This window comes from Nyctereutes procyonoides, unplaced genomic scaffold, assembly GCF_905146905.1.
Source record: "Nyctereutes procyonoides isolate TBG_1078 unplaced genomic scaffold, NYPRO_anot_genome, whole genome shotgun sequence".
NCBI classification, from domain to species: Eukaryota; Metazoa; Chordata; class Mammalia; order Carnivora; family Canidae; genus Nyctereutes; species Nyctereutes procyonoides.
Window position 1 is genome coordinate 26,601,496 of NW_026575140.1, and position 22,881 is coordinate 26,624,376.

General features: G+C 49.6%; 1 protein-coding gene across 1 annotated transcript; it reads left to right on the plus strand.

The window, feature by feature from the left end:
- Window positions 1-256: 256 nt before the first annotated feature.
- LOC129497793 (solute carrier family 2, facilitated glucose transporter member 5) lies at window positions 257-22,449 on the plus strand. Its single transcript, XM_055306939.1, has 12 exons — window positions 257-496; window positions 6,912-7,010; window positions 7,591-7,751; window positions 9,721-9,845; window positions 13,931-14,083; window positions 16,953-17,078; window positions 17,186-17,373; window positions 17,479-17,589; window positions 18,073-18,174; window positions 18,524-18,599; window positions 19,061-19,188; window positions 19,282-22,449. The coding sequence occupies exons 1-12, from the start codon at window positions 464-466 to the stop codon at window positions 19,483-19,485; spliced, it is 1,506 nt and encodes a 501-aa protein (XP_055162914.1). The 5' UTR covers window positions 257-463; the 3' UTR covers window positions 19,486-22,449.
- The last annotated feature ends 432 nt before the right edge of the window (window positions 22,450-22,881 follow it).

A 22,881-nucleotide genomic window follows, 5' to 3' on the forward strand; every position in this document is an offset into this window, starting at 1 on the left:
GGATTTGCTGCAAGCTTCTTGGCAGGGACCACTTCTGAGAAGCCTCTGGTGACCCTAACTCTTGCCCTCGGGTTACCTGCTATGGTGTGGGGCCAGCGGCTTTCCACGTGTTTGTGACAGAAATAACCCTTCCAGTCACTCATCACGAGCCTGCCTAGTGGAGGCTTTCGCAGCGAGCACGTACCACAGACTGTCCCAATCAGGAAGGCGCGCCGTGCCTGCGCTCCTGGGGGGGGCGCCCGCTTGCTGAGCGAAACCCCAGACGGTTCATTTAAAAGAAGTGAAAGAAGACGCACCTCTGGACTCCCGAAAGGGTTATTCGGTCTCGGGCTGGCTATAAAAATGCTATTGGCTGTTACTTGGCACGGCCAAAGTACAGCCAGAATGTCTTCTCTCTCTATTCAGTGCATTTGTTATTTTGGCTGAAAGGAAGTAAGCAGCACTCCACGCTTGCAGACCAAAGATGGAGCAACAGGATCCAACCAAGAAGGAGGGGGTAAGTGGCCTCCCAGCAAAGGAGGGAGCACGAAGCAGCCTGCTGCCGGGGCGTGCTCCGCATTGCTGGGTGGGGGTGGCGGTGGTGGTGGGGTTCTGTTGGAAGGAAGGTGCTCCTCAGAGTTCACTTAGACAGGGACTAGAGGACAGGTTTAGGGGATATTGAGATGTAGAGATTGTTCGGGGATCTATTGGAACAGCTTTGAAAAATCCCTGCAACCAAATTGAAGAGATGCAAAGGGTTAAGTTGTCCCCACTGCCTCCCCCAGAAAAGCTTGAAGGGCAGGCATTCTGCAACCAGCCACAAAACCCTTACATGTTGCTGGTGAGGTGCATTTTGATCTGCTCGGATTTTGGCTTCAGAAACATCTTCTTTAGGTTTTTCGGCAAGTCACATGGCTGGGCCAACATGGCAGGAAGGTGGGCACAGAAAAGACTGTGCAGGACTCGAATCGAATTCAGATCTGTAGCAGAGATTCCCAGCCTTTTAGATGAGAGGCTCCCTGGTTTCTGGATCTCTTGCCTCCTACCCCACTCCCCTCACTCAAAGCATTTCCATTGTACTTTGACAGTCTCCCCATTGAAGAAAATACATAATGAGAGAAAGATTATGAATTTACTATGAACGTTTTCAAGGAATTTGCATTTTATTTGCTGCAACAGCATTTGCTTGTATTTGTGGCAGCAGAGGTACATATTTGTGCAGATTATTATTGAACCGGGCATGGATGTGAGACCATTAGCACAGACAGGTTGAGAGCATGCTCTGTAGCTCGTGGGTTAAGAGTAGGTTTTGGAGCTGGAAGCACCTGGTTCCGTTCCTGCTCCATCCTATTCTAGCTGTGGGAACCTGGGCAAGTTATTTAACTGCTCTGTGCCTCAGCTTTTGCATCTGTAAAATGGGAATGATAACCCTACCGTTTCATAGGGCTGCTGGAGCAAATAATGAGATAATGTACTCACAATACCTGGTACATCATGATTCCCCCATAACAGATATTACTTTGCTCACCCTTTAGAGCAGGGCACTAATGGCATTTGGGGCCAGAAGATTCTTTTTTCTTTTCTTTTCTTTTTTCTTTTTCTTTTTCTTTTTTTTAGGATTTTATTTATCTATTCATGAGAGAGAGAGAGAGGCAGTGACATAGGCAGAGGGAGAGGCAGATCCCAGGACTCTGGGATCACGACCTGAGCCAAAGTCAGGCACTCAACCACTGAGCCACCCAGGCACCCCAGGGACCAGAAGATTCTTTGCTGTGAGGGGCTGGCCTGAGTATTGCAGAATGTTGAGTAACATCCCTAGTGCCTTCTCATTAGAGGTGTTCTCATACCCAGAGAATCAGAGCTTTCCAGGTTGCTGAGCACCTTTACATGGATCTTGTTAGACTCTCGTGACAACTAAGGAATCATTATACTGCTCAGTGTTAACCCCCCTATTTTATATAAAAGGGGCTGTGCGGTGGCAAGAACTTAGGGGCTCAGGGGTCAAGAGAGGCCCTCAGCTGCTCTGTGCCCTCTCTTCAAAGAGGAGGAACATGCTGGCCATCTGTGCCCCTGGGAGAGGTTGCAGAAGAACACCCCGCATGGTGGTCCCTGAAAAGAAGCAACACATTTTGAAAGGATATGATTAAAATGGTCACAAGCAGGTGTAGGCTCCCTGGATTCTCCAAGGGAGGAAGCCTCCTCCAGTGGCAGGTGGGATGAAGGCTATCCCTTCCTGGCTGCCTGAGGGCAGACCTGCCCCTTTGGACAAAAGCCAGGACACGTGCTGGGCTTCCTGGGATACCCGAAAACAAAATGATTCCCATGGTGGCTGCTGGTAAGAATCTGCAGATTACTGAGTGAAGGGAGGGGGGCGGTTAGGAGGTGAGGGAAAGTGGGAGCCCCTGGGAAGCCTGCAGAAAGCAGGGACTGTGTGCGCTGATGGAGGGAGTCCAGCTCTCTGTCCCCCATTGGCTGTGTGACCATGGGCTCACTGGCCTTTAGGTTCTTCATAAGTAAAAAAGAAAAGACGAGAATCTAACCAATGGGCATTAAGGACTTTTTACCAAGGGAAAGGACTCTTGGCCTGGACGGGGGTGGAGGGGGAGTCCAAGCATTTTAGAAAATGAAAGCACACAATTTTAGGGGGTACATCCACCATCAAAACACCTAGCATCTTGGAACAGGTAACCTCCCTTCTGACTCTATCGCTGCTCATGATGATGATAGCAAGCCTGTGTGTAGCACTTACTCTAAGCCAGGTGTGGCTCTAGTGTTTTTCAGGTATAAACTCATCCATTCTTCACATCAGTCCTATGAGGGAGGGAGTATGGTTCCTCCTTTTACAGGTGAAGGATCTGAGACACAGAGAAGCCCAGTAACTGGCCCAGGTCCACCCAGCGAGCAGCAGGAGCTTGGGATCCGATCCCAGGCTCTTGGGCTCCCCCCTCACTCTGCCCAGTGCTCTAAACCACCATGGCCACAAGACAAGGCACCTCTCTGTCCCTCCCTTTCCGTTTGTGAACTTTGGGATCAATAGTGTGAGAAAGTGATTCAGAGTTAATAATTCATAAGAACTAATTTTTCTGGAGATGTGTGTGTTTTTCTGGGAGATCCCTGACAGCGGGAATGGATCCAGGAAGCAAATTCCCAAAGGGATTCGCTTGGGGCAGGGCTCCCTTCCCAGCAGCCTTGAATCACACCCATTTGGAAGACGGACCCCGAAGGCTGCTATTTTACTAAGTCTCAAAATGTGTTCATGGTTATGAAACAGGAAACCAGTTTGCTGTGGGCATGAAGAACGTGCGATTTCTCCCAAAAGCATAGCTGAGTCATGGCTCCCCTTGGCCTCTGAGGATACACGCCCCCCCCCCCCTTCATGTCTGAAGGCCACTTGTCATTTATATAAGCTGCTGGAAGACCTGCGTGGCTCTCGCTCATGCCCTAATCCAGCTCAATACTTGATCTTTTTAAAGAAAGAAGAAAGAAAGAAAGAAAGAAAGAAAGAAAGAAAGAAAGAAAGAAAGAAAGAAAAGAAAAGAAGGAAAGAAAAGAAGGAAAGAAAGGAAAGAAAGATAGATGGAAGAAAAAGAAGAAAGCGTAAACCATGGTTTTCTTTTACATGCCTTTTTTACATATAGTACCTTTACTGAGAACATAACTCGCAGATCATGCAGTTTACCCCTTGAAAGTATGCAGTTTTGGGCAGCCCCGGTGGCCCAGTGGTTTTAGCACCGCCTTCGGCCCGAGGTATGATCCTGGAGATCCAGGTTCGAGTCCCATATCCGGCTCCCTGCATGAAGCCTGGTTCTCCCTCTGCCTCTCTCTCTCTCTCTCTCTCATGAATAAATAAATAAAATCTTTTTTAAAAAGTATGCAATTTGGATAAAATATACCCATGAATATTCACAGTTGGGCAACCATCAGCATGATCAAGTTTAGAACATTCCCATCACCCTGAGGAACCCTGTACCCACCGGCAGTAATCCACATCTCTCCCCAGCCCCTGCCAACCACCAATCTACCTTCCGTCTCTGTGAATTTGTCTGTTCTGGACATTTCACAAAGATGGAGGCAGACATCTCAGCGCCTTGCAGTGCTGAAGGGCACTTGTAGTGTGTGTCCTTTGCTCTTCCTTTGGGCAAATCATCTTCCATTGCATGGATGTCCTGCACCTGTTGGTATATTCTTCAACTCATGGACATTTGGATCATTTCCCTTTGGGGGCCTCTATGAATAATGCTGCCAGGAACATTTGTGTTCAACTGTTTGCACGAACACGTTTTGGTTTCTCTTGGGTACACACCTGTGTGTGGAATTGCTGGGTCGTACGGTTACTCTGTTGAACTTTGTGAGGCTTTCCAAAGCGAATGCGTCATCATACAATCCTGCCAGCAACACGAGAGGGTCCCAATCTTCCCCTTGCCAACACTTTTTACTACCTGTCTTACTGATTTTAACCATCCTTGTGAGTGAGAAGCAGTATCTCATTGTAGCTTCGATTTGCATTTTCCTGATGGGGTACCAGTGCTTTGATTTTGCTCCCTAAATGGTCCTCAGAGCTGGTACTTCTGCCCCTGGCTCAGCCATGCCTCACCTGGGACCCTCTTCCCTGACACTTCTGACACCTCTTTTAAACCATTTCTGGGTTTTTTCTTTGTAGAGCTCACTACAGTTATAGTTAAACTATTAAAATACTATGTCTTTTTTTAAATATCCGCCTTCCCCATTGGACCATGATGTTGAGGGCAGCTGATCTGCTCATCAGACTGTAGCGTGGTGTCTGGAATATAGTCAGCTGTCAACCACTATTTGTTTAATGAATGAAGGCATTTGGACCAGCGTGGTCAGTGAGAACCTACCCAGAATGTCTTTGCTGTTTCGACAGAGGGTAACCCCTGACTCCTACAGGTCCATAGACCCTATGCCTGCATGTGCCTATGGCACATTCTTGAATTCAAGGAGGAAGACAAAAAGCATAGAAGTTAAATTGTACGCTCTATGCTTAGGGACTCTACAGCCTGAGTTCTTTCTGATAATGTTCCCTGGGATCTCATAAAAGCTGTCAGGTTGCTGGCTGTCCAGGACGCCTGGCAGCCTCCCGCATTCTGGGGCACCAGCCAGCTCCCCAGCAGAGCTTTGCTAAGGACTTCAAACCATAGGACCCATCAAAGTAGAAAGTGGTCAGGAGTTGCATGAGTGAAGCCTGTTGTGTTTCTAGTTAATCATTTACCTAGAAGAGAATTAGAAGAGGAAAACTTTATCACTTTTCTCCTTCTTCCTTCCTTCCTTCCTTCCTTCCTTCCTTCCTTCCTTCCTTCCTTCCCTCCCTCCCTCCCTCCCTCCCTCCCTCCCTCCCTCCCTCCCTCCCTTCCTTCCTTCCTTCCTTCCTTCCTTCCTTCCTTCCTTCCTTCCTTCCTCCCTTCCACGAAATCAAGCAATAGAACAGCCACAGGGGAGGGACTTTGTTTTGTTCTCCACTATATCCCCAGCACTTAGAACAATGCCTGGCTCCCATTTGAGTGACTGACTGCCCAGAGCACTTCAGGTGGGAGGTGAGCTAGTTCAGCCCCGTCCTGCATCTGGGGTGGGGTGTGTGTGTGTGCATGTGCCTGTTTATGCACCTGCCTTTAGGGGATGGTGGATGTTGAGGAGAGGCTGGAAACCGGAGCGCACGGCTCTTATCTCCCTTACCAGAAGTTTCCTGCTGAATTAACTAACCATTTGTTCATTCATTTGGTGGAGGGAGGGGAAGGGCGAGGTTTCATTTATGGGGGCTCCTTGCAGGTCTTGCTCCTGCTCCTGCTGTATGGAGCACCAGCTCGTGCTCTCCGGGGCACCAGGACAAGGCAGGGATGGCTACAGGTTCTCTCCCTGCCCTGCTCTTCACTTAACTCGCTGCAGAGGCACTGCCGGGAGGAAGACCTGAGGGCCTCGGCTGCCCATGGGGGGCATGTGTCCCCTGGATGGGACCTCCATGGGAGCACATGGATGATGGTGCTCAGGGAAGTCTTCTGAGAGCTGCATCCAGGTCCTTGTCTGTGGATTCACCTCCATAGCTCGACACTTTCATAATTCAACCTTGTAACAGCTCTGAGGGAGTGTGATGACCTTCCTTTTGAAGATAAGGAAACTGGAGATTCTTGCAATTAAGCTAGCAAGCGGCAATGGGCAAACATATTATAGAATCCATAGATTCTAAGAGAAGCTTTTTCCACTTTTTTCTCCAGCTTTTCATGATCTTGCTAATGACTTCCTCTTGCCATTAAAAAGTATTCATTTTCCTCATGTATCAAAGAGGGATATGATCACAGAACACCCGTGTTTGAGTCCCCAGAAACCTGGATTTATATATTTTCTCTCTGTGTGCCTGTTCCATCAAAAGTCCAGAGGCTAAAGAAAGTTAATCAGTGGCCCTCAAGAAACAATTAAAATTGTTCACTTTTTCTTCTTTTTGATTTTTAGGGGAGTTTGTGTTTAAGGCAGGACTTGAGTGCATTTGCTACTGTCAGCACATACAGCCCCGTGGTAGGAATGTTATGGAAGCATTTCAGACATGAGGTAGAGTGTTGGAGTAGGTGAGCCTTCGGTGTCTTTCTGACCCGGCGGTTCTCAGGGGCAATTGCCTCCCCCAGCCCGGAGGACATTTAGCAATGTCTGGAGACTCTGGGTTGTCACAGGTAGGGGACAGGTGGCCCTATAGTGCCTACAGGACAGCTCCCCAGAGCAAAGAATTATCTGGCCGTAAGTGCTACGGTTCAGGGAACCTACCAGGTTAGGTGGGTAGAGGTAGGCTTCAAGATAGGGAGCGGTCGAAAGACTACGGATCTTCAGATTCTCTGGCATCCTTCTATATGACATCGGAGTAAATCAGGAGTTCCCTTGAACCCCAGCGCCTCCTATGACCTGAGCCAGGATTTCTCCTCCTCCCGCAGAGGCTGACACTTGTACTTTCACTGGCGACGCTGATAGCAGCCTTTGGGTCATCCTTCCAGTATGGGTACAACGTGGCCGCCGTTAACTCCCCTGCCGAGGTAGGTCCCTGGGGTGAGTGAGACACAGCCACCCACAAGTGAGGAGGGGGGTTTGGAGCTCCCTGGGCCTGGGCATGTCCACAAGGGTGGCAGTAGGTACACACCCGGGCACACAGTGTGTCCTCAGGTAACAGGAGAGGGAAATACCCACGAGACACACAGCACAAGCCCAGGAGAGTGACTGGTGGGCACAGGACCACGGGGATGGGCCCAGTGCCCCCGGCCTCAGCTTCTCCTGGAGAGCCAGGCCTGGTTGTGCATGCTGGGGCTGGCTCGGGATTGCAGGTGGGGGCTCTGGTCTTCTGCAGCCTTGCACTGTCCAGAGGATTCTGGAGGGTCAGGGCTCATGCAAAGGACCAGAGGACTGGAGTTCGGAACTTTGGGGGAAGTGAGCTTATCAGAGGCCTGGCAGCTCCCTGTGCTGGTGCCCGGGCTAATTGCTGTTCATACAACTTCATCCTTTTTCCCTTTCACTTTACTAGTGCCCAGGCCATCTGTCGGTTGGCCCAGCAGCTTACGGGATTCTTTTTGCAAAACCAGGTCAAGTTATTGTGGCACTCTCTTCTTCTTTGTTCTCCAGCTCATGAAAGCATTTTATAATGAGACCTATTTTGAACGTAACAATAACTACATAAATGAGTTTTCCTTGACCTTGCTCTGGTCTGTCTCCGTGTCCATGTTCCCCTTTGGAGGTTTCATCGGATCCCTCATGGTCGGCCCCTTGGTGAATAAACTTGGCAGGTAAGGCGATGTGAATTCCCAGCTCCTGAAGCTCCTAGATCCCAACTATTTAAAACCGAGGGCCAAAACTGAAATGGTTTTTTTGTTTGTAAAACTAGGTAATAACTGCTGTGATGATTTCTGTTTTCTTTTCTTTTCTTTTTCCTTTTTTTTTTTTTAAGATTTTATTTATTTGACAGAATGAGACAGCACAGCAGGGGGAGCAGCAGAGAGAGAGAGAGAGAGAGAGAGAGAGAGAGAGAGGAAAGCAGGCCCCCAGCTGAGCAGCGAGCCTAATGCAGGACTCAATCCGAGGATTCTGGGATCATGACCCTAGCCAAAGGCAGACAGATGCTTAACTGACTGAGACTCAATCTTTGCCCCTAATTCTAGATCAAGAATCTCTAATGTTTGATTCCAAAAAAGGTCCTTAAGACATCACACTCCCTGGTGTAAATTCCATGGGCATGAAAAAGTGGTTTTGTTATTAAGAGTATTTAAGAGTCCCACCCCACCAGCCTTTTCCCTTGGCAGACAAGCTCAGAGGCTAGGTAAGGTCAAATTGTCTTCTTGGCCACAGATCTATTTAGCTTAAGAGTCAAGACCAGAACCCAGTGCCTTCTCCAATATTTTTCAAAAAGAGTATGAGATTAGAAACATACAACCTCTGCTTTGGGATCTAAAATCCTAAGGTCTTCCTGGGAGTTTGGTGTTGAACTGAGCAGTTTTCCCTGGGGGGCAGGACGTTAATCAATCACAGGTTTGAAGGACGAGCCTTCTAAGGAAAGGACTTTGGTCCATTGGTCCTTTTGGTCCACAGATGGAGCAGACAGTTGCTTGTCCAGTGTCTGCCTGAGAAGATGAAAAATGCTATTCAGTTTTTTGTGGTTTTCCTAAGGATCTGTTCCTTATATAACAGTAGCAACCAACAATTTATTGATGGGTTCCTCTGTGCCAGGCTCTATCCTGAACACTTTTAGGGTTATTAATTCTTCCAATCCTACAAAAGCCCCCGCCTCCTTTTTCAAAATAGGAAAACATTTTCCCATGCTGTAATTTAGCCAAGATTATACAGCTAGGAGGAAATTCCATCTCTGGGCGTGTCCAAATAACACTGTTGTATCAGGCAAGTATTTTCTTGATCTCTTGCTTTATTGCTTAATCACACACATAGTATCTTTTTCATACAAGATGTTTAAATGTTCGAGTGGACAGACTTAACTCTCCTTTATGGTTTTTGCTTTTTGTGTCTGATGACAGCCTTCCCTCTCTATCTGGAGTCACAATGATTGTCTATAATTTGTAAAATATTACAATTTTGCTTTTCCCAGATTTGGCATTTTATTTTGTTTGGTGTTTTTCTGTTTTAAGATTTTATTTATTCATTTATGAGAGACATAGAGAGAGGGAGGCAGAGGCAGAGGCAGAGGGAGAAGCAGGCTCCATTTGGGAACCCCGATGCGGGACTCGATCCTAGGACCTCGGGATTATACCCTGAGCCAAAGGCAGATGCTCAACCACTGAGCCACCCAGGCATTCCTTGTTTGGCATTTTAAAACATTAAAAGATTTTTATATATGCTGTTGGATTCAGTCTGCTAATATTTCATGCACACTTTTTCCATCTATGTAATATAAGTGAGGTTGGCCTACCCATTCCTTCTAATGTCCTTATCCGATCTGGTTTCAAGATTACACTAACATCATGAGAGTTTACGATTTCAAAAACCCTTGAGTGTATTGTACTATGTGGCTCTTTCCCTCTGCTCCCCACCACTGATGTGCTGCGCACTGTGGTCATTTCCACTGTCTCACAGAGAGAATGTTCCCACACCAGGCTGTGCACTTGACCTGTCAGTCTTCGACTGCAGAGAGCATAAAGCAGCCACAGAGCCCGATGCTGTAACTGGGCGGACAGTTGGTGAACATCTATCTCTTAAATGAATAAGTGAATCCTGCACCCAGGCTAACTGAGATTTCCTCCTCTGCAGGAAAGGGACCTTGCTCTTCAACAACATCTTTTCCATAGTTCCCGCCATCTTAATGGGGTGCAGTGAGGTCGCCCGGTCGTTTGAGATGATCATTTTGTCCAGACTTTTGGTGGGAATATGTGCAGGTAAATGATACTACCCTGTGCTACCACTCTGTAATTTAGGATGATCGAGAACCTGAGTTGAAATTTTAAAACAATTATTTTATTTAATTTAAAATAATTATTTAAAATTTTAAAACAATTCCATCTTATCTCCTCTATTGGTACATTATTTCTATGTCTTATTTTATTTTTTTTCTATATCTTATTTTAAAGATTTTTTTAGTGGTCAGCATAGGATTTAAAATGTACATTTACAAATGATTAGAGTGTACTTTTCAATCAATAATAAACTGCTTCACACATTACATAAAAGAACTTGTAACCTTATATTCCCAATTCCTCCTTCCCAACCCTCATGTCATTCATATGACTTTAAGTTTAAGGTATCCTGTGAATACACAAAATACTTAAAAAAAAAAAAAAGGATAATCAATGAGGAGGGGCAGGCACCAGGGTCCAGACCATTCTGGGACCCCTGAAGAATGGAGATAGAGGCTGCTCCTCTGCCTCTGCCCTGAACCAGACTCTGGATCGGGGGCTTAGTCTCGGGGGTGGCCAAGGGCAGAGCATCCCTGTGCCACTTCTGGTGAAGAGAGCCGTTCTGTGAAAGTCAGAAATACAGAATTCTGTTCAGAAGCTCGCTTCCTGTCTGGTCCTTTATCTTTGTGTTTTCTCAACTGCAGGAGGGACGGTGAGTGGGTGGTGACCCTTGATTGGTGAGCTGCATTTTCTTGTTCTAGGCAGAGTAGACTGTGTCGTGTGCTGTAGAGATAAGACTTGTCTTCTGCAACTTTCGTTTTGGTTATCTATACGGGTGTGAAAATCGGGTTGCAATATAAAACAGGTTTCTGTTTTTTTAGTGGGTCTTGGTCAAAAAAAGCATGTTGACAATCCAACATACGAATCCTTCTTTTATTTTTTTTTTAAAGATTCTATTTATTTATTCATGAGAAACACACAGAGAGAGGCAGAGACACAGGCAGAGGGAGAAGCAGGCTCCATGCAGGGAGCCCGATGCAGAACTCGATCCTGGGTCTCCAGGATCATGCCCCGGACCGAAGGCGGCACTAAACCACTGGGCCACTGGGGCTGCCCCCATGAATCCTTCTTAATGAGAGCAGCCTTTCAACTTTTATGGGGAATGTGATCACAACTTTTATGTGATGTTTGCGATGGGCTTTTCAGGGGCCTGTTTTCATTTACTCCTCCAAGGCAATGACTCATTGGGGTCTCTCGCTTCATAAGTCCCAGAGCTATTTTGCAAACCCTCCAAAGCTATCCTTGGAGGCCATCCTTTGGTGGTCATAGGAAGCTCCCCCATAATTGCTTCAGACTGAAGAGATGGGGTTAAATCTATGCGTGGGGCCTTTCCCCAATCTGACATTCTTTTGTAGACTGTACTTCCCAGGGCTGGTGGGAGCGAGCAGGACACCTACTTTTGGGGCCGTGCGCCTGCCTTCAGGGTGGGCATCCAGGGTGGGCGCCCCCAAAATGCTGCATCCTGGGTGCCTTGCCAGCAACCCTGCACCTGGTCCTGGCAGTGCCAGCAGCTCTCATCTTCTCCTTCAAGTATGGAAATGAGGATAAATGATTGAGCTGGCTGGAAGCCAGCAAGTCCCTCAGCTGGTGCTAGTGGACAATGGGGGAGATGGTGAGGAGGTGGTGTTAGGGGAAATGTTGAGGAACTACGGAGTCCAGGAGAAGAGGAAAATAAGATCCCTGAAGAGAGAAGAGGTCCTGTCAAGGAAAGTGATAGGCCCCATGACAAGCTACTCTGGTACAGCTTTCCCTGAGAGCGCTGGATGGCCCGAGGCCTGAGCCCTGAGGGTGCCTGGCCCTCTTCCTGCCTCCTGCCGCCCCTGCTGGAACTCAGCTAATGAAACAGGGCTGATTTCTGGCAGGTGTCAGCAGTGGGCAGGTGCAGGCAGGCCCTTTTCTGTTGACCATCCGGCACTTCAGAGTTGGTCCCAACAGGGAAATGTTAGACTCCAAAAGAGAACAAATCACAAAACTCCCAACCTTTACTCTTAAATAAGCATTACTTTGAAGTCAGCAGTTCTCAAACGTGTTGGCCTCAGGCCCTTCTTACACTCTTAAAATTATTGAGGGTTCCAAAGAGCTTCTTTCTCATGTGGGTTGTATTGGTCAATATTTGCCATTTAGAAATTGCAACCAACAAATGTTCATTTAATTGACTTAAATGGCAACAGAAAGCCCATTACATGTCTCTATGAGAAGAGTTGTGTATGCCAAAACACAACAACAACAAAAAACTTAGTAAGAAGAGTGGCATTGCTTTACATTTTTTGCAAATCTCTTTAATGTCTGGCTTCATAGAAGACAGCTGGCTTCTCAGACCTGCTTCTGTGCCCCGCTGGTTGTGTAGCCTCTGGAATGCTCCACTGTGTGCTCACGAGGACAAGAGTGAACAGGGCACTATCCAGGGATGGTTGGAAAATAGTTTTGATCTCACAGGCCCCCTGAAAAGGTGTCAGGAGTTTCCTGGGTCCTCAGATCATGTTTGGATCTGAGGTCATAATGCATTTGTAGTTAATTCTTTCACATGGCTCTGGAAAAAGTCAGGAAGGTGTGTGAGACAGCAGCATGCTACTCAGACTTCCTAAAAAGGAAGTGAACAGCTGCTCTGCCAAAAGGGGTATGGGACAACAGCAGTGCAGGGACAGACAGTGGGACTTGAGATGCTCAGTTCACCGGCTCACTGTTGGCCAAGTCGCGTGGCAAGAGCACCAGGCACATTCACCGAAGGAATTTCAAATGTAAAAGCCACTTTCCCGGACTCTGTCCAAATGGGCCAGCTGGGATTGCCCAGTAGAGTCTCTTTTAAGTCAGAATAGAGACTGCTTCGCACGAGCATGAAGAGGACCCATCTCTTCACAAACCTCCTGATGTTTGCTTCTTTGATTTTGTCCCTAATTAAGAGACTTGCTGCTGAGATGTGGGCTTCCCCACCCTGGGTTCTGAGTGGTGACCAAGGAGCCCACCCGTCAAGGGCCCCTGCCTCCTCCCAGCCCTTTGGGCACTAAGCCTGCAAGGGTCTCCCCCCAGCACACCCCACCAGACTTCTCAGAGCTGCTGCAAAGGCTGCCCCTCTTTGCTCCGACAACTGGGACGAGCCAATGTGAATGAGCAGCAAGCCTCTTTTAAAACACTAAGCAGATATCCTTGGGCAGAATCGCAAGGATTGAACACTTGGCTCTCAAAAGATTCCTTCCTGTCTGGATGTCATCAAATACCCACCCGCTGCCAGCAGCTCCAATCTCCATGAGCCCTACACGGTTCCCCTCGGCCTCCCTGTGGCTGGAGCCTCCTCTTAGAGCCTCATCCTTTGGAGCCCCAGCCTGACTCGTGACTGGGTGTCCCATCCTTGGGGTACTAACAACCCAGCTGACCTCCATCCAAGATTCTCAGCCTCTTGTTGGGCTTTTGGGGGAATTAAATGGGATGATATATGTGAAAATACTTTAGAGCCTATAAAATTAAGTTCCACCTATTCTATCTTGTTTCAGTAAGATGAGAAAACTTAAAAGTTTAAATAGTGGGGATTCCAGAAATCTGAGGTAGCAATTATTTTATGATATATATTTACATTTGTCATGCTTACTGATAAATAGAGTTAGTGCTTCGGTGTCTATGTGGGCATCTGTGCATCAGTTTGTTACGTGATATACCTTCTCAGAAGGTGGAGCCGGTGGGCAGGGGTCCTTGGCCTCGTCTGAACAGAGTCTCCCAAGGAGCCAGAGAGGACAAGGTGCCAGACCACACCTGGGCTTTTCTTCCCTGACATGAAGCCAGGTAGGAGGGCAGCCCAGAGGTCAGGCCACCCATGTCCCCTGGCCCCGGTGACACATGTTGAAAACCAAGGGTGCTTGTCTGTGAACTTCCTTGGTTCAGACTATTCTCTCTTTTCCCTATTGCTTAAAGGATGAAGAATTAAAAGAGGTGTTTGCTTACTCTTGCCTCCTTGAGACAAAAGTTTCAGCCCAACTAATGTGATTACTGGATAAGAACAAGTGTGTTTGGAGATGCAGCTGATCTCTCTCAGACTAATGTTTCCTGATGGTGTTTTTACTTCCATCCCCTGACAGGTCTGTCTTCCAACGTTGTCCCCATGTACTTGGGGGAGCTGGCTCCTAAAAATCTGAGGGGGGCCCTCGGGGTGGTACCTCAGGTCTTCATCACTGTCGGCATCCTTGTGGCCCAGATCTTTGGTCTTCGGAACCTCCTTGCAAACAAAGAAGGTAAGCTCAGGATGGCTGCAGACCCCATGCTTCCCTCCTCGAGAGCCCAAGTCCAGCATATAGTAGGTGCTCGGTAACAGGCAAAGACAGTGATACTTGCAGCGTGCCTGGGTGGCTCAGTGGGTTAGGTGTCTGCCTTCAGCTTGGGTCATGATCCCAGGTCATGATCCCAGCCCTGCATAGGGCTCCCTGCTCAGTGAGGAGTCTGCTTCTCTCTCTCCCTCTGCCTGCTGCTCTCCTACTTGTGCTCTCTCTCTTTCTCTCTCTTTCTTTCTGTGTCAAATAAATAAATAAAATCCTTAAAAAAAAATAGTCACGCCAACCAAAATGTATAACATGCTTATTGGGGGCCAGGCACTATGTCTTTATCTTAATTCCATTCAATCCTCCAAACAACTCTATAAGGCAGATACTTATTATGCCCATTTTACAGATGTGGAACCTGAGGCATAGAGAGATTGGATAACATGTCTGAAGTCTCATTAGGATGCACTCCAGGTGGCTTGGGCCTAGGTCCATGTTAAACACTGATCCCCCTTTCAATGCCCCTCATAAGGAGCAGGGACCAGGGGTCACAGGGCTAACTTCCTGTCTCCCAGTGATGGCACGTAAATGATCAGCAGGACGCAGGGCAATGTGCAGAGCCCTGGTGTCCCATGAAGTGTTTGGCCAGTGTACAGCAGGGAGCCCGGATTGGGGCAGCGGGGAGAGGAGGATGGGCATTCCTGACGGGCATGGGGGCAGAAGTGCAGAAAGTCTCTGTGTGTTCAGGGCACTACAAGTGTTGTGTGGGCTGCATTTGTCCCTCCATCCTTTTTTGAGGCTATTTCCCTGTTGGGGCCCTTCCTCTGGACAGAGCTTTGGCCTTATTCGTCATTGAATCTCCAGCACAATTCCTGGCACGTAACAGATGCTCAAGAACAAGGAAGGAGGGAAGGAAGCCCAGAGAGTAGCAGTGCAGGAGGCAGGCAGTCACGGTGCAGTGGTTGTGAAGAGGTCTGACAATCTTCTTGAAAAGATTGCAACAGGGTGTCTGAATTTGGCAGTTTGGGGTCTCCAAGAGGAGTTTCCATGTAGGGGGTGGGGTGGGGGCCAGAGTCAGAGGGCAGTGGCCCAAATCGGAGATGAGTCCATATGTGTGGTGGGCTATACAGGGTGATTGAGTCAGAGTCTGGGATTAGCGGAGCCCTGGATTCAGGACAAGGGAAGGGAGGAGGTCGGGAAAGCGATGAGCCACCCAGCGGAGCAGTGGGCAGGGCAGAAGCTGAACCTACTGCACGGGATCATTTTCTTAGGGGGAAGGTTCAGGGGTTGAAACGGGACTTGAGAAAGATGATGTCGGGGTGCCTGGGTGGCTCAGCCAGTTGAGCGTCTGCCTTCAGCACAGGTCATGATCTTGGGGTGTGGGATCGAGCCCCACGTTGGTCTCCCTAATCCGCGGGGAATATGCTTTGCCCTCTCCCTCTGCCCCTTCCCCTGCTGGCTCTCTCTGCTCTCACTCTCTCAAAGAAATAAAATCTTAGAAAGAGAGAGAGAGAGAAAAAGATGATGTCTAAATGCGGGTGTTCTTTGTTTACTCCTCTTCCATTTCAGGAGTGAGACTCGCTCGTTGTCACAAGGCTGTCACCTAAGTCTGAGCCTCAGTCTGTATAACAGGTGGTGAAGAGTCCCCAGGGCTCAGCCTGCCTGGGTCTGGCTCTGAGCTTTGCCCCTGATCTTGGGCACGGGGCCTGTGGCCTCTGTGCCTGCATTTGTAGGCATGGGGTGGGGTTGGTCCTGGCACCTGCCTCACAACGTGGCTGTGATGGGGAAGTGAATTAACACACGGAGAGCCATTAGGACAGTGCCTGGCATGCAGATGTCCACCATCGTCACTGACTGCAAGCCCTAGGAGAAAAGGGGGAGAGTCAAGGTGTTAAGAGCTCCTAGAAGGGGCCTGAACGACTCATTCACTCATTGGACCATTTTTATTGTGCAAAATAACATAAGAAAGGAGAAGCACATAAGACATAAATGGACATATCTTTGCTCTGTCAGAGATCAAACACCGGTGCTCAGTCTGGACACAGATCTGGAACTAGAACCAGGCCAGTCCCCTAGAAGCTTGCTTGCTTGCTTGCTTTTTAAAAAATATTTTATTTATTTGACAAAGAGTTAGTGAGAGATTGAGCACAAGCAAGGGGAAGGGCAGAGGCAGAGGGAGAGGCAGATTCCCCCCGAGCAAGGAGCCCCAACATGGGGCTCAATCCCAGGACCCTAAAATCAGGACCAAAGGCAGACACGTCACCGACTTGGCCTCCCAGACACCTCACCCCACTGGAAGCTTTCTGCAGGCCCCTCAACCATGGCCTTCCCACCCCCACGGGGAGCCAACTGTGCTGACGTTTACCATCTCATCCTTGCATCTCCCTATAGTTTTTTTGTCACTTTTTGCAAAGATCAAGCTAATTTTCCGTTTCTGGACTTCATCCAGTTTTGGACCATTGTGTGGACCACTGCCGCCACCACCAAGTTTGGCTCCTGTGGGGGTTTTCAGCACAGTGTAGAGTTCTGTTCTGTGAATACACCGTGTTCGTGCATCCATTCTACCATCACAGACATTTGCATTGTTTGTGGTTTTCATTTTGATGGTCAGTGCTGCTCGGGCCATTCTAGTTCAGGTGTCCTGGTGGCCCCAGCAGAGTCCTGAGTGGCATGCTGCATCAGAGCATGGGAGGGTGTCCAGTGTCACCAGCTCTGTGTCCAGCCCTTAAGGAAACCAGTCCAGGTCTCGGGACAGAGTGGCACCTGGGAGAGCAGGTGCTGGGGGCACAGAGGGCAGGTGACCTGGCTGGGGCCGGCTCTCACGTGGACACCGGCACCCCTGCAGGCTGGCCGATCCTCCTCGGGCTGACTGGCATCCCGGCGGCTCTGCAGCTCCTCTTCTTGCCCTTCTTCCCCGAGAGCCCCCGGTACCTGCTGATCCAGAAGAAGGATGAAGATGCTGCCAGAAATGGTGAGGCTTTACTGTGTGGGGCAGAGTGGGCAGGGGACAGAGGCCGCAGCGTCTTGGCTCTGGGAAGTTGGGGCACCCTGAGCCGACGCCCTGCTCCCTGCCATTAGCGCTAAAGAAACTGCGAGGCTGGGACAACGTGGACTGGGAGATGGAGGAGATCCAGCAGGAGGACGAGGCCGAGAAGGCGGCAGGCTTCATCTCCGTGCTGAAGCTGTTCAGCATGAGGTCCCTGCGGTGGCAGGTCATCTCCATCATCATCCTCATGGGCGGCCAGCAGCTGTCGGGAGTGAACGCGGTATGGGGGCTGGGGGCTGTGCGTCCAGGGGGCGGTGTCATCAGGGGGGTGGCGGCATCACAGGCATTGCCCTGAGGGCCCCACCAGCCTCTGGGTACCTTCCAGATCTACTACTATGCAGACCAGATCTACCTGAGTGCCGGGGTGAACGATCATGATGTCCAGTATGTGACAGTGGGCACCGGGGCTGTCAACGTGCTGATGACCATCTGTGCCGTGAGTCTGCGACAGCCACCATGGATGAAGGACATCTTGCGGGGGGAGGGTCCTAGCCAAGGAAAGAGCCAGATCCGAGGTGCCTCTTGGTCTTCTCATCTGCAGCCTCTGGCTCTTGTCAGATGACAGCCTGTCTCTTAGGAGGCAGCCTGTGCAACCCCCCCAAGGTGGGGACCCCTGCTCCCGAGTCTGGAAGCTTCCACTGTGTGAAGTGGCTCTTCCCCAATGTCTGGCATTTGGGGTTGCTTCCTGTGCCAGGAACGCGTGGGACCCCTGGACTGGACAGCGTGGGGGCCTGCTGAGGGGCACGCACATGGGCAAGTGGGCACACGGCCTGCCCGCGTCTCCTCACAGCTGCCCCTCCAGAAGGGGTGTGTGGGACGAGCGGGGGCTTCCCGGGAAGGCAGCTCCAGGCAGAGGTGCGGCCTCCTGTCCCGCAGGGCTCTGAGCCTCTCTGCTCATCCTGCACCCCCTCCCTTGCAGGCGTTCGTGGTGGAGCTCCTGGGACGCAGGTTCCTGCTCCTTCTGGGCTTCTCTGTCTGCTTCACGGCCTGCTGTGTGCTGACGGCTGCTCTGGCCCTGCAGGTGAGGCAGCTGGGGCTCGGGCGAAGCCAGGAGTCTTCTGTCCACCCCCTGAGCCCGCGCTTGCAGTATGAGGGGGAAGACCAAAATGGTCTTTTAGCAGCTACAATGAATCAGATGGCTGGGGACCATCTGCAGGCCCCCGGGGCCCCCACCCCAAAGCAGCCCACTGCCACTGATGGCTGATTTTCTGGAGGCCTCTGGGGGGTGCTGCCTGTTGGAGGAGCCAGGTGCCCTCCTCCCCCAGCCCTTGCAGAGCGGCTGGCCCTCTGAGGACCCAAATCCCCGACGTTCCCCATCCCTGGTTGTCCCTGCTTTGCAGGTGTGATCCAACTCTGTTCTCTCCCCACAGGACACAATATCCTGGATGCCTTATGTCAGCATTGCCTGTGTCATCTGCTATGTCGTAGGACACGCCCTTGGGCCCAGTATGTACCCCAGAGCCGGCTCTATGCTTTCTGCATCTCTTCCCCTGCACCATCAGCCCTACAAACCTCTGTTCCCTGGAAGAGGCTCCTTGGAGACCGGATACAGCCCCCAAAAGGCTTCTCCCCCTACCTTCTTATTGCAAAGGGGTTTGGACAGAGCATAATTAGTAAAGCAGCCTGGACTGTGTGCGTTGAAATGGGCCATATGATTGGCGTAGAGAGCCTTGAGGGTGGTCATGGGCCCCTTTTAGGGACGTCACAGAGTGTCACCTGTGGAGCCAAATTCTTGCTGTTGGTCTTCTTACCCTGCTTCTCCACAAGCCCTGGGGTACTGGAGACATACTGGCCCTTGGGCCCGTTGCCTTGGGTGCCCTGACCAGGAGGGGCTCGAAGACCCCGTGTGGTCTTGCTCTGCTTTCAGAGGAGGCAGTTCTTCCTCTTCTCTCACTCTGCCTCCCAAGGTCCCATCCCCGCGCTGCTCATCACGGAGATCTTCCTGCAGTCCTCCCGGCCGTCGGCCTTCATGGTGGGTGGCAGTGTCCACTGGCTTTCCAACTTCACCGTGGGCTTGATCTTCCCGTTCATTCAGGTGAGTGGGACCCAGGGGACCCAGATGCACGAATCCCCAAGGGGGAAAGGGAGAACCTTTTCGAGAAAGTGAACCCTGATCCCCTTCCCTCAGGTGGGCCTTGGAGCTTACAGCTTCATCATTTTTGCTGTGATATGTCTCCTCACCACCATCTACATCTTCCTGGTTGTCCCCGAGACCAAGGCCAAGACATTCATGGAAATCAATCAGATTTTCACCAAGATGAATAAGGTGTCAGAGGTGCACCCAGAAAAGGAGGAACTAAAGGACTTCCCGCTCTCTAGTTTGGGGCAGTAACTCCAGAAGAGGAGCCTGCCAAGCGGGTCTGTGTGGAGCTTCCCTCTGGGCTTTTATTCCTGACCAGTAGCTGTCTGCGAGCATCCAGAATGAGGACCAGCCCAGGTGGAATGCAGGCCCCACTGGGACTGTCCAAAGGGCTTCTGTGGTGTCTCTCTCCAGACTGACCCACCACCATTCCTGATTCACCGTGAGCAGGTGCGTCTAGCCGTGCTGGGCTAGCCCTGGGGTAGTAGCTCCCGATAACACCTGCTCTTACAACGAAAATCATCACTACAGTGATGGGATGGAAGGAACCGCCTCTGGCCAGAGAAAGGAACTCTTCTGCAATCCCATGGGTCTTCTCAGGGCCAGAGGCCTGTATTCAGAGGGATCCTTCCTCTTGCCAGGTCCATCTTCAGAAATACCAGTCCTACAAAGTGTGATATCTGAGAAGCTGGGGCAGGTCCCTTTGGAGACTTTAATTGAGTTCAGAGATGATTAATCCTGAATTATATTGCTGATGGACAATGGCATTGCCTCTGTATGCTCAATAAAACACGTATGATCACTTCTCACCAATACACACTTCTTTCCTAAAAGCAGGTAGAAGGCATGGGGTTGGGTGCTCCCTGTTCCTTCAAGCAGATTAAATGTGCTGCGGCACCAGCCCCTCAAGGATGTAAGTTTGGCCAGTTTTGCTTGTCCCGGCATCCCTCTGCCTAGAACAGAGCCTGGGGTGGAGGAGGCACTCAGACAGTATTTGGAGGAAGAAGGGGAGAAGCAAGAGATGAGGTGGTTACAAAGTTGTGATTTTTAAAAATTTAAGATTGGGGCTCCTTTGCATGTCTTCAGGTGCATAGCAAACACCAAGGGGTCCTGGAAGTGAGGGGTCAGGAGAAGGAGGAATGCCCCTGCCCCCACACATGAGGCAGAGCTAGAGACTCTTCTTAGAGAGGTAGGGGCTCAAGGGAGGTGGAGAACAGAATGGAGACCTGCTCCCAGGCATGAGGGAAGCAGAGCCAGGGCCACGTGGATCAGAGGTGGAATTAGGAGCAGCTTTCATAGGGGTGGGATGGGGATCCCACAGGTGATGAATTAAATAACTTGTAAGAGTAGCGAGAGTCCAGAAGTGAATAGTACCCCGCTGTGGTTGGACCACCCTTGACCTCCTGCTGCAGGGACACACTGTGTGCAAGGGGGCACAGGAAACAGCCACACACGGGAGCTTTTAGCACGGAGGAGTGGTCCCTCCGGGATTCCAGAATCCAGGAGACTGGAGCTTAAGTCCTTGGTCCTGCCTCTCAGTTATGGTGCAACAGGGGCTCCTTGCTCGGCTTTTCTGTATGTCAGTTTCCTCCTCTGTTAAACAGAGCTAATAGCAGATGTCTCACATGGTTACGAGGATGAAAGAATATGTTTACGGTGTTTAGATCAGCGGCTGGCATGCATTATGTATTTAGTTATTTTTAAGAGCTTGAAAATGAGCATTGATCTTGAGGACAAATAAACCCACAGGTAAATATGCAGTGAGAGACCACTGTGCATGTATAACTGGGATTAAGCAATTAAGCAAAAGAATGACAGATGGTGAGAGCCATCTCACTGGTGCAAATAAGCCAAGACAGGGAGCCTAGGACGATCCATGTGGCCCTAGATGAATGTTGGAGATACTAGTATCTCACATTCAGTTTAATATAAACACAGATTGCTACATATAGAAATACTGGGGCGCCTGGGTGGCTCAGTGAGTTAAGCATCTGATTCTTGATTTAGGCTCAGGTCATGATCTCAGGGTCGAGATCAAGCCCTATGTCCTGGAGCCTGCTTAAGATTTTCTCCCTCTCCTCCCCAACCCCTCTCTTAAAAAGAAAGAGAAAGAAAGAAAAAGAAAGAAAGAAAGAAAGAAAGAAAGAAAGAAAGAAAGAAAGAAAGAAAGAAGAAAGAAAGAAAGAAAGAAGAAAGAAAGAAGAAAAAGAAAGAAGAAAGAAAGAAAGAAAAAAAGAAGAAAGAAAGAAAGAAGAAAGAAAGAAAGAAAAAGCCACTTACAGATATGTTTAATGGGTCAGAAAACACAAGAGAGAGGATTGGGCTTGGTCCTGTGGTTGCACAAGGAAGGTGTAGAACCAGGGAAGACCACAGGATCGCTCCAGTGCAGAAGATGCAGTAGGAAAGTGGAGGATGGGTGTTCCAGGTGAGAGCCGCATGGCACTGTGGAGGTGTTCAGGGGACGTACGGGTCTGTCTGAAATGAAGCCAGAAAGGTGTGGGTCCTTGCGAGCCAAAGTGAGTCTGGGGCCCTCCACACAACCTGGGTGTTGGGTGATCACTGGGTCTGAGGGAGGGCTGTGGCAGTAATAAAAAGGTGGGGGAGGGGCAGTGGGTACAGTGGGTAAGAGATAGGGGGGCCCTCCAGAGCCAGCAGTGGTTGGGTTGAGACATGAGAGAATTCAGAGAGAGACCTGTAGGATTTAGGGACCACTCAGCCCTCACAGGTGAGGCACCTGGTGCCCTGCCCGGTTTCTGACATGCCAGTGGTGAAAGGTGTTGGGAACAGACTGGCAAGTTTGGGGAAAAGATAGTAACATTTTTGGACATGTTGTGATGGAGAAGCTCATGACATATGGAAGAAATGTCCAGAAGGACATCAGACACGTGGCTCTGGGGCTCAGAAGACAGATACCACATTCACATAACTTCTATTACAGTATAATGGTGAAACTATTGTGTTTTATTGTTGATTTCTTACTGTACCTAATTTATAAATTAAACTTGATCACGGGTATTTATGTAGGAGAAAACAGTGTACCCAGGGTCCGGTGCTATCCACAGTTTCATGGGGGGTCTGAGAGTGGATCCCCCATGGATAATGGGGGGCTACTGTATTTCTTGCTTCCTCCTTTTACGATTCCTGTTTGAGTGTGTGCTTTATCACATGACATGTCCATGTACATAACTTATAAAAAATAAATACACATACACTGGAGGTTTGTGTTCAAAACTTTATTACTGATGGAATAGTACTACAGAAAAGGTTTGGAGACCACTGGGGGCCAAGGTGGCAACAAAGATAAGTGAAAATGGAGGAGAAAAGATAGTTTGGGAGAATTGCAAAGTGTCAGAAGGTTGGAGGTTCTTTGGATGCTGACCAAGGTCAGTCAAGGTCAGGGCAATTAGCAAGTGAGAGAGGAGGAGGAGAGGGGGGCTATGGACCCTGTTTACTCGCTGCAATGTGCACAGTGCCAAGTGCAGGGGCTGGCACATGGCGGGGGCTCACTGAATGTTTTCTGAGTGGCTGAGTATTGCTGGGAGCAGTTCAGGTAAATAAAGGCGGAACAGAGTGAGGCTGAGGTGACACTGCAAAGACTATACCTGAGAGCGGTCACCAGCCCCAAGGCAACGAGCACATTCATCACCC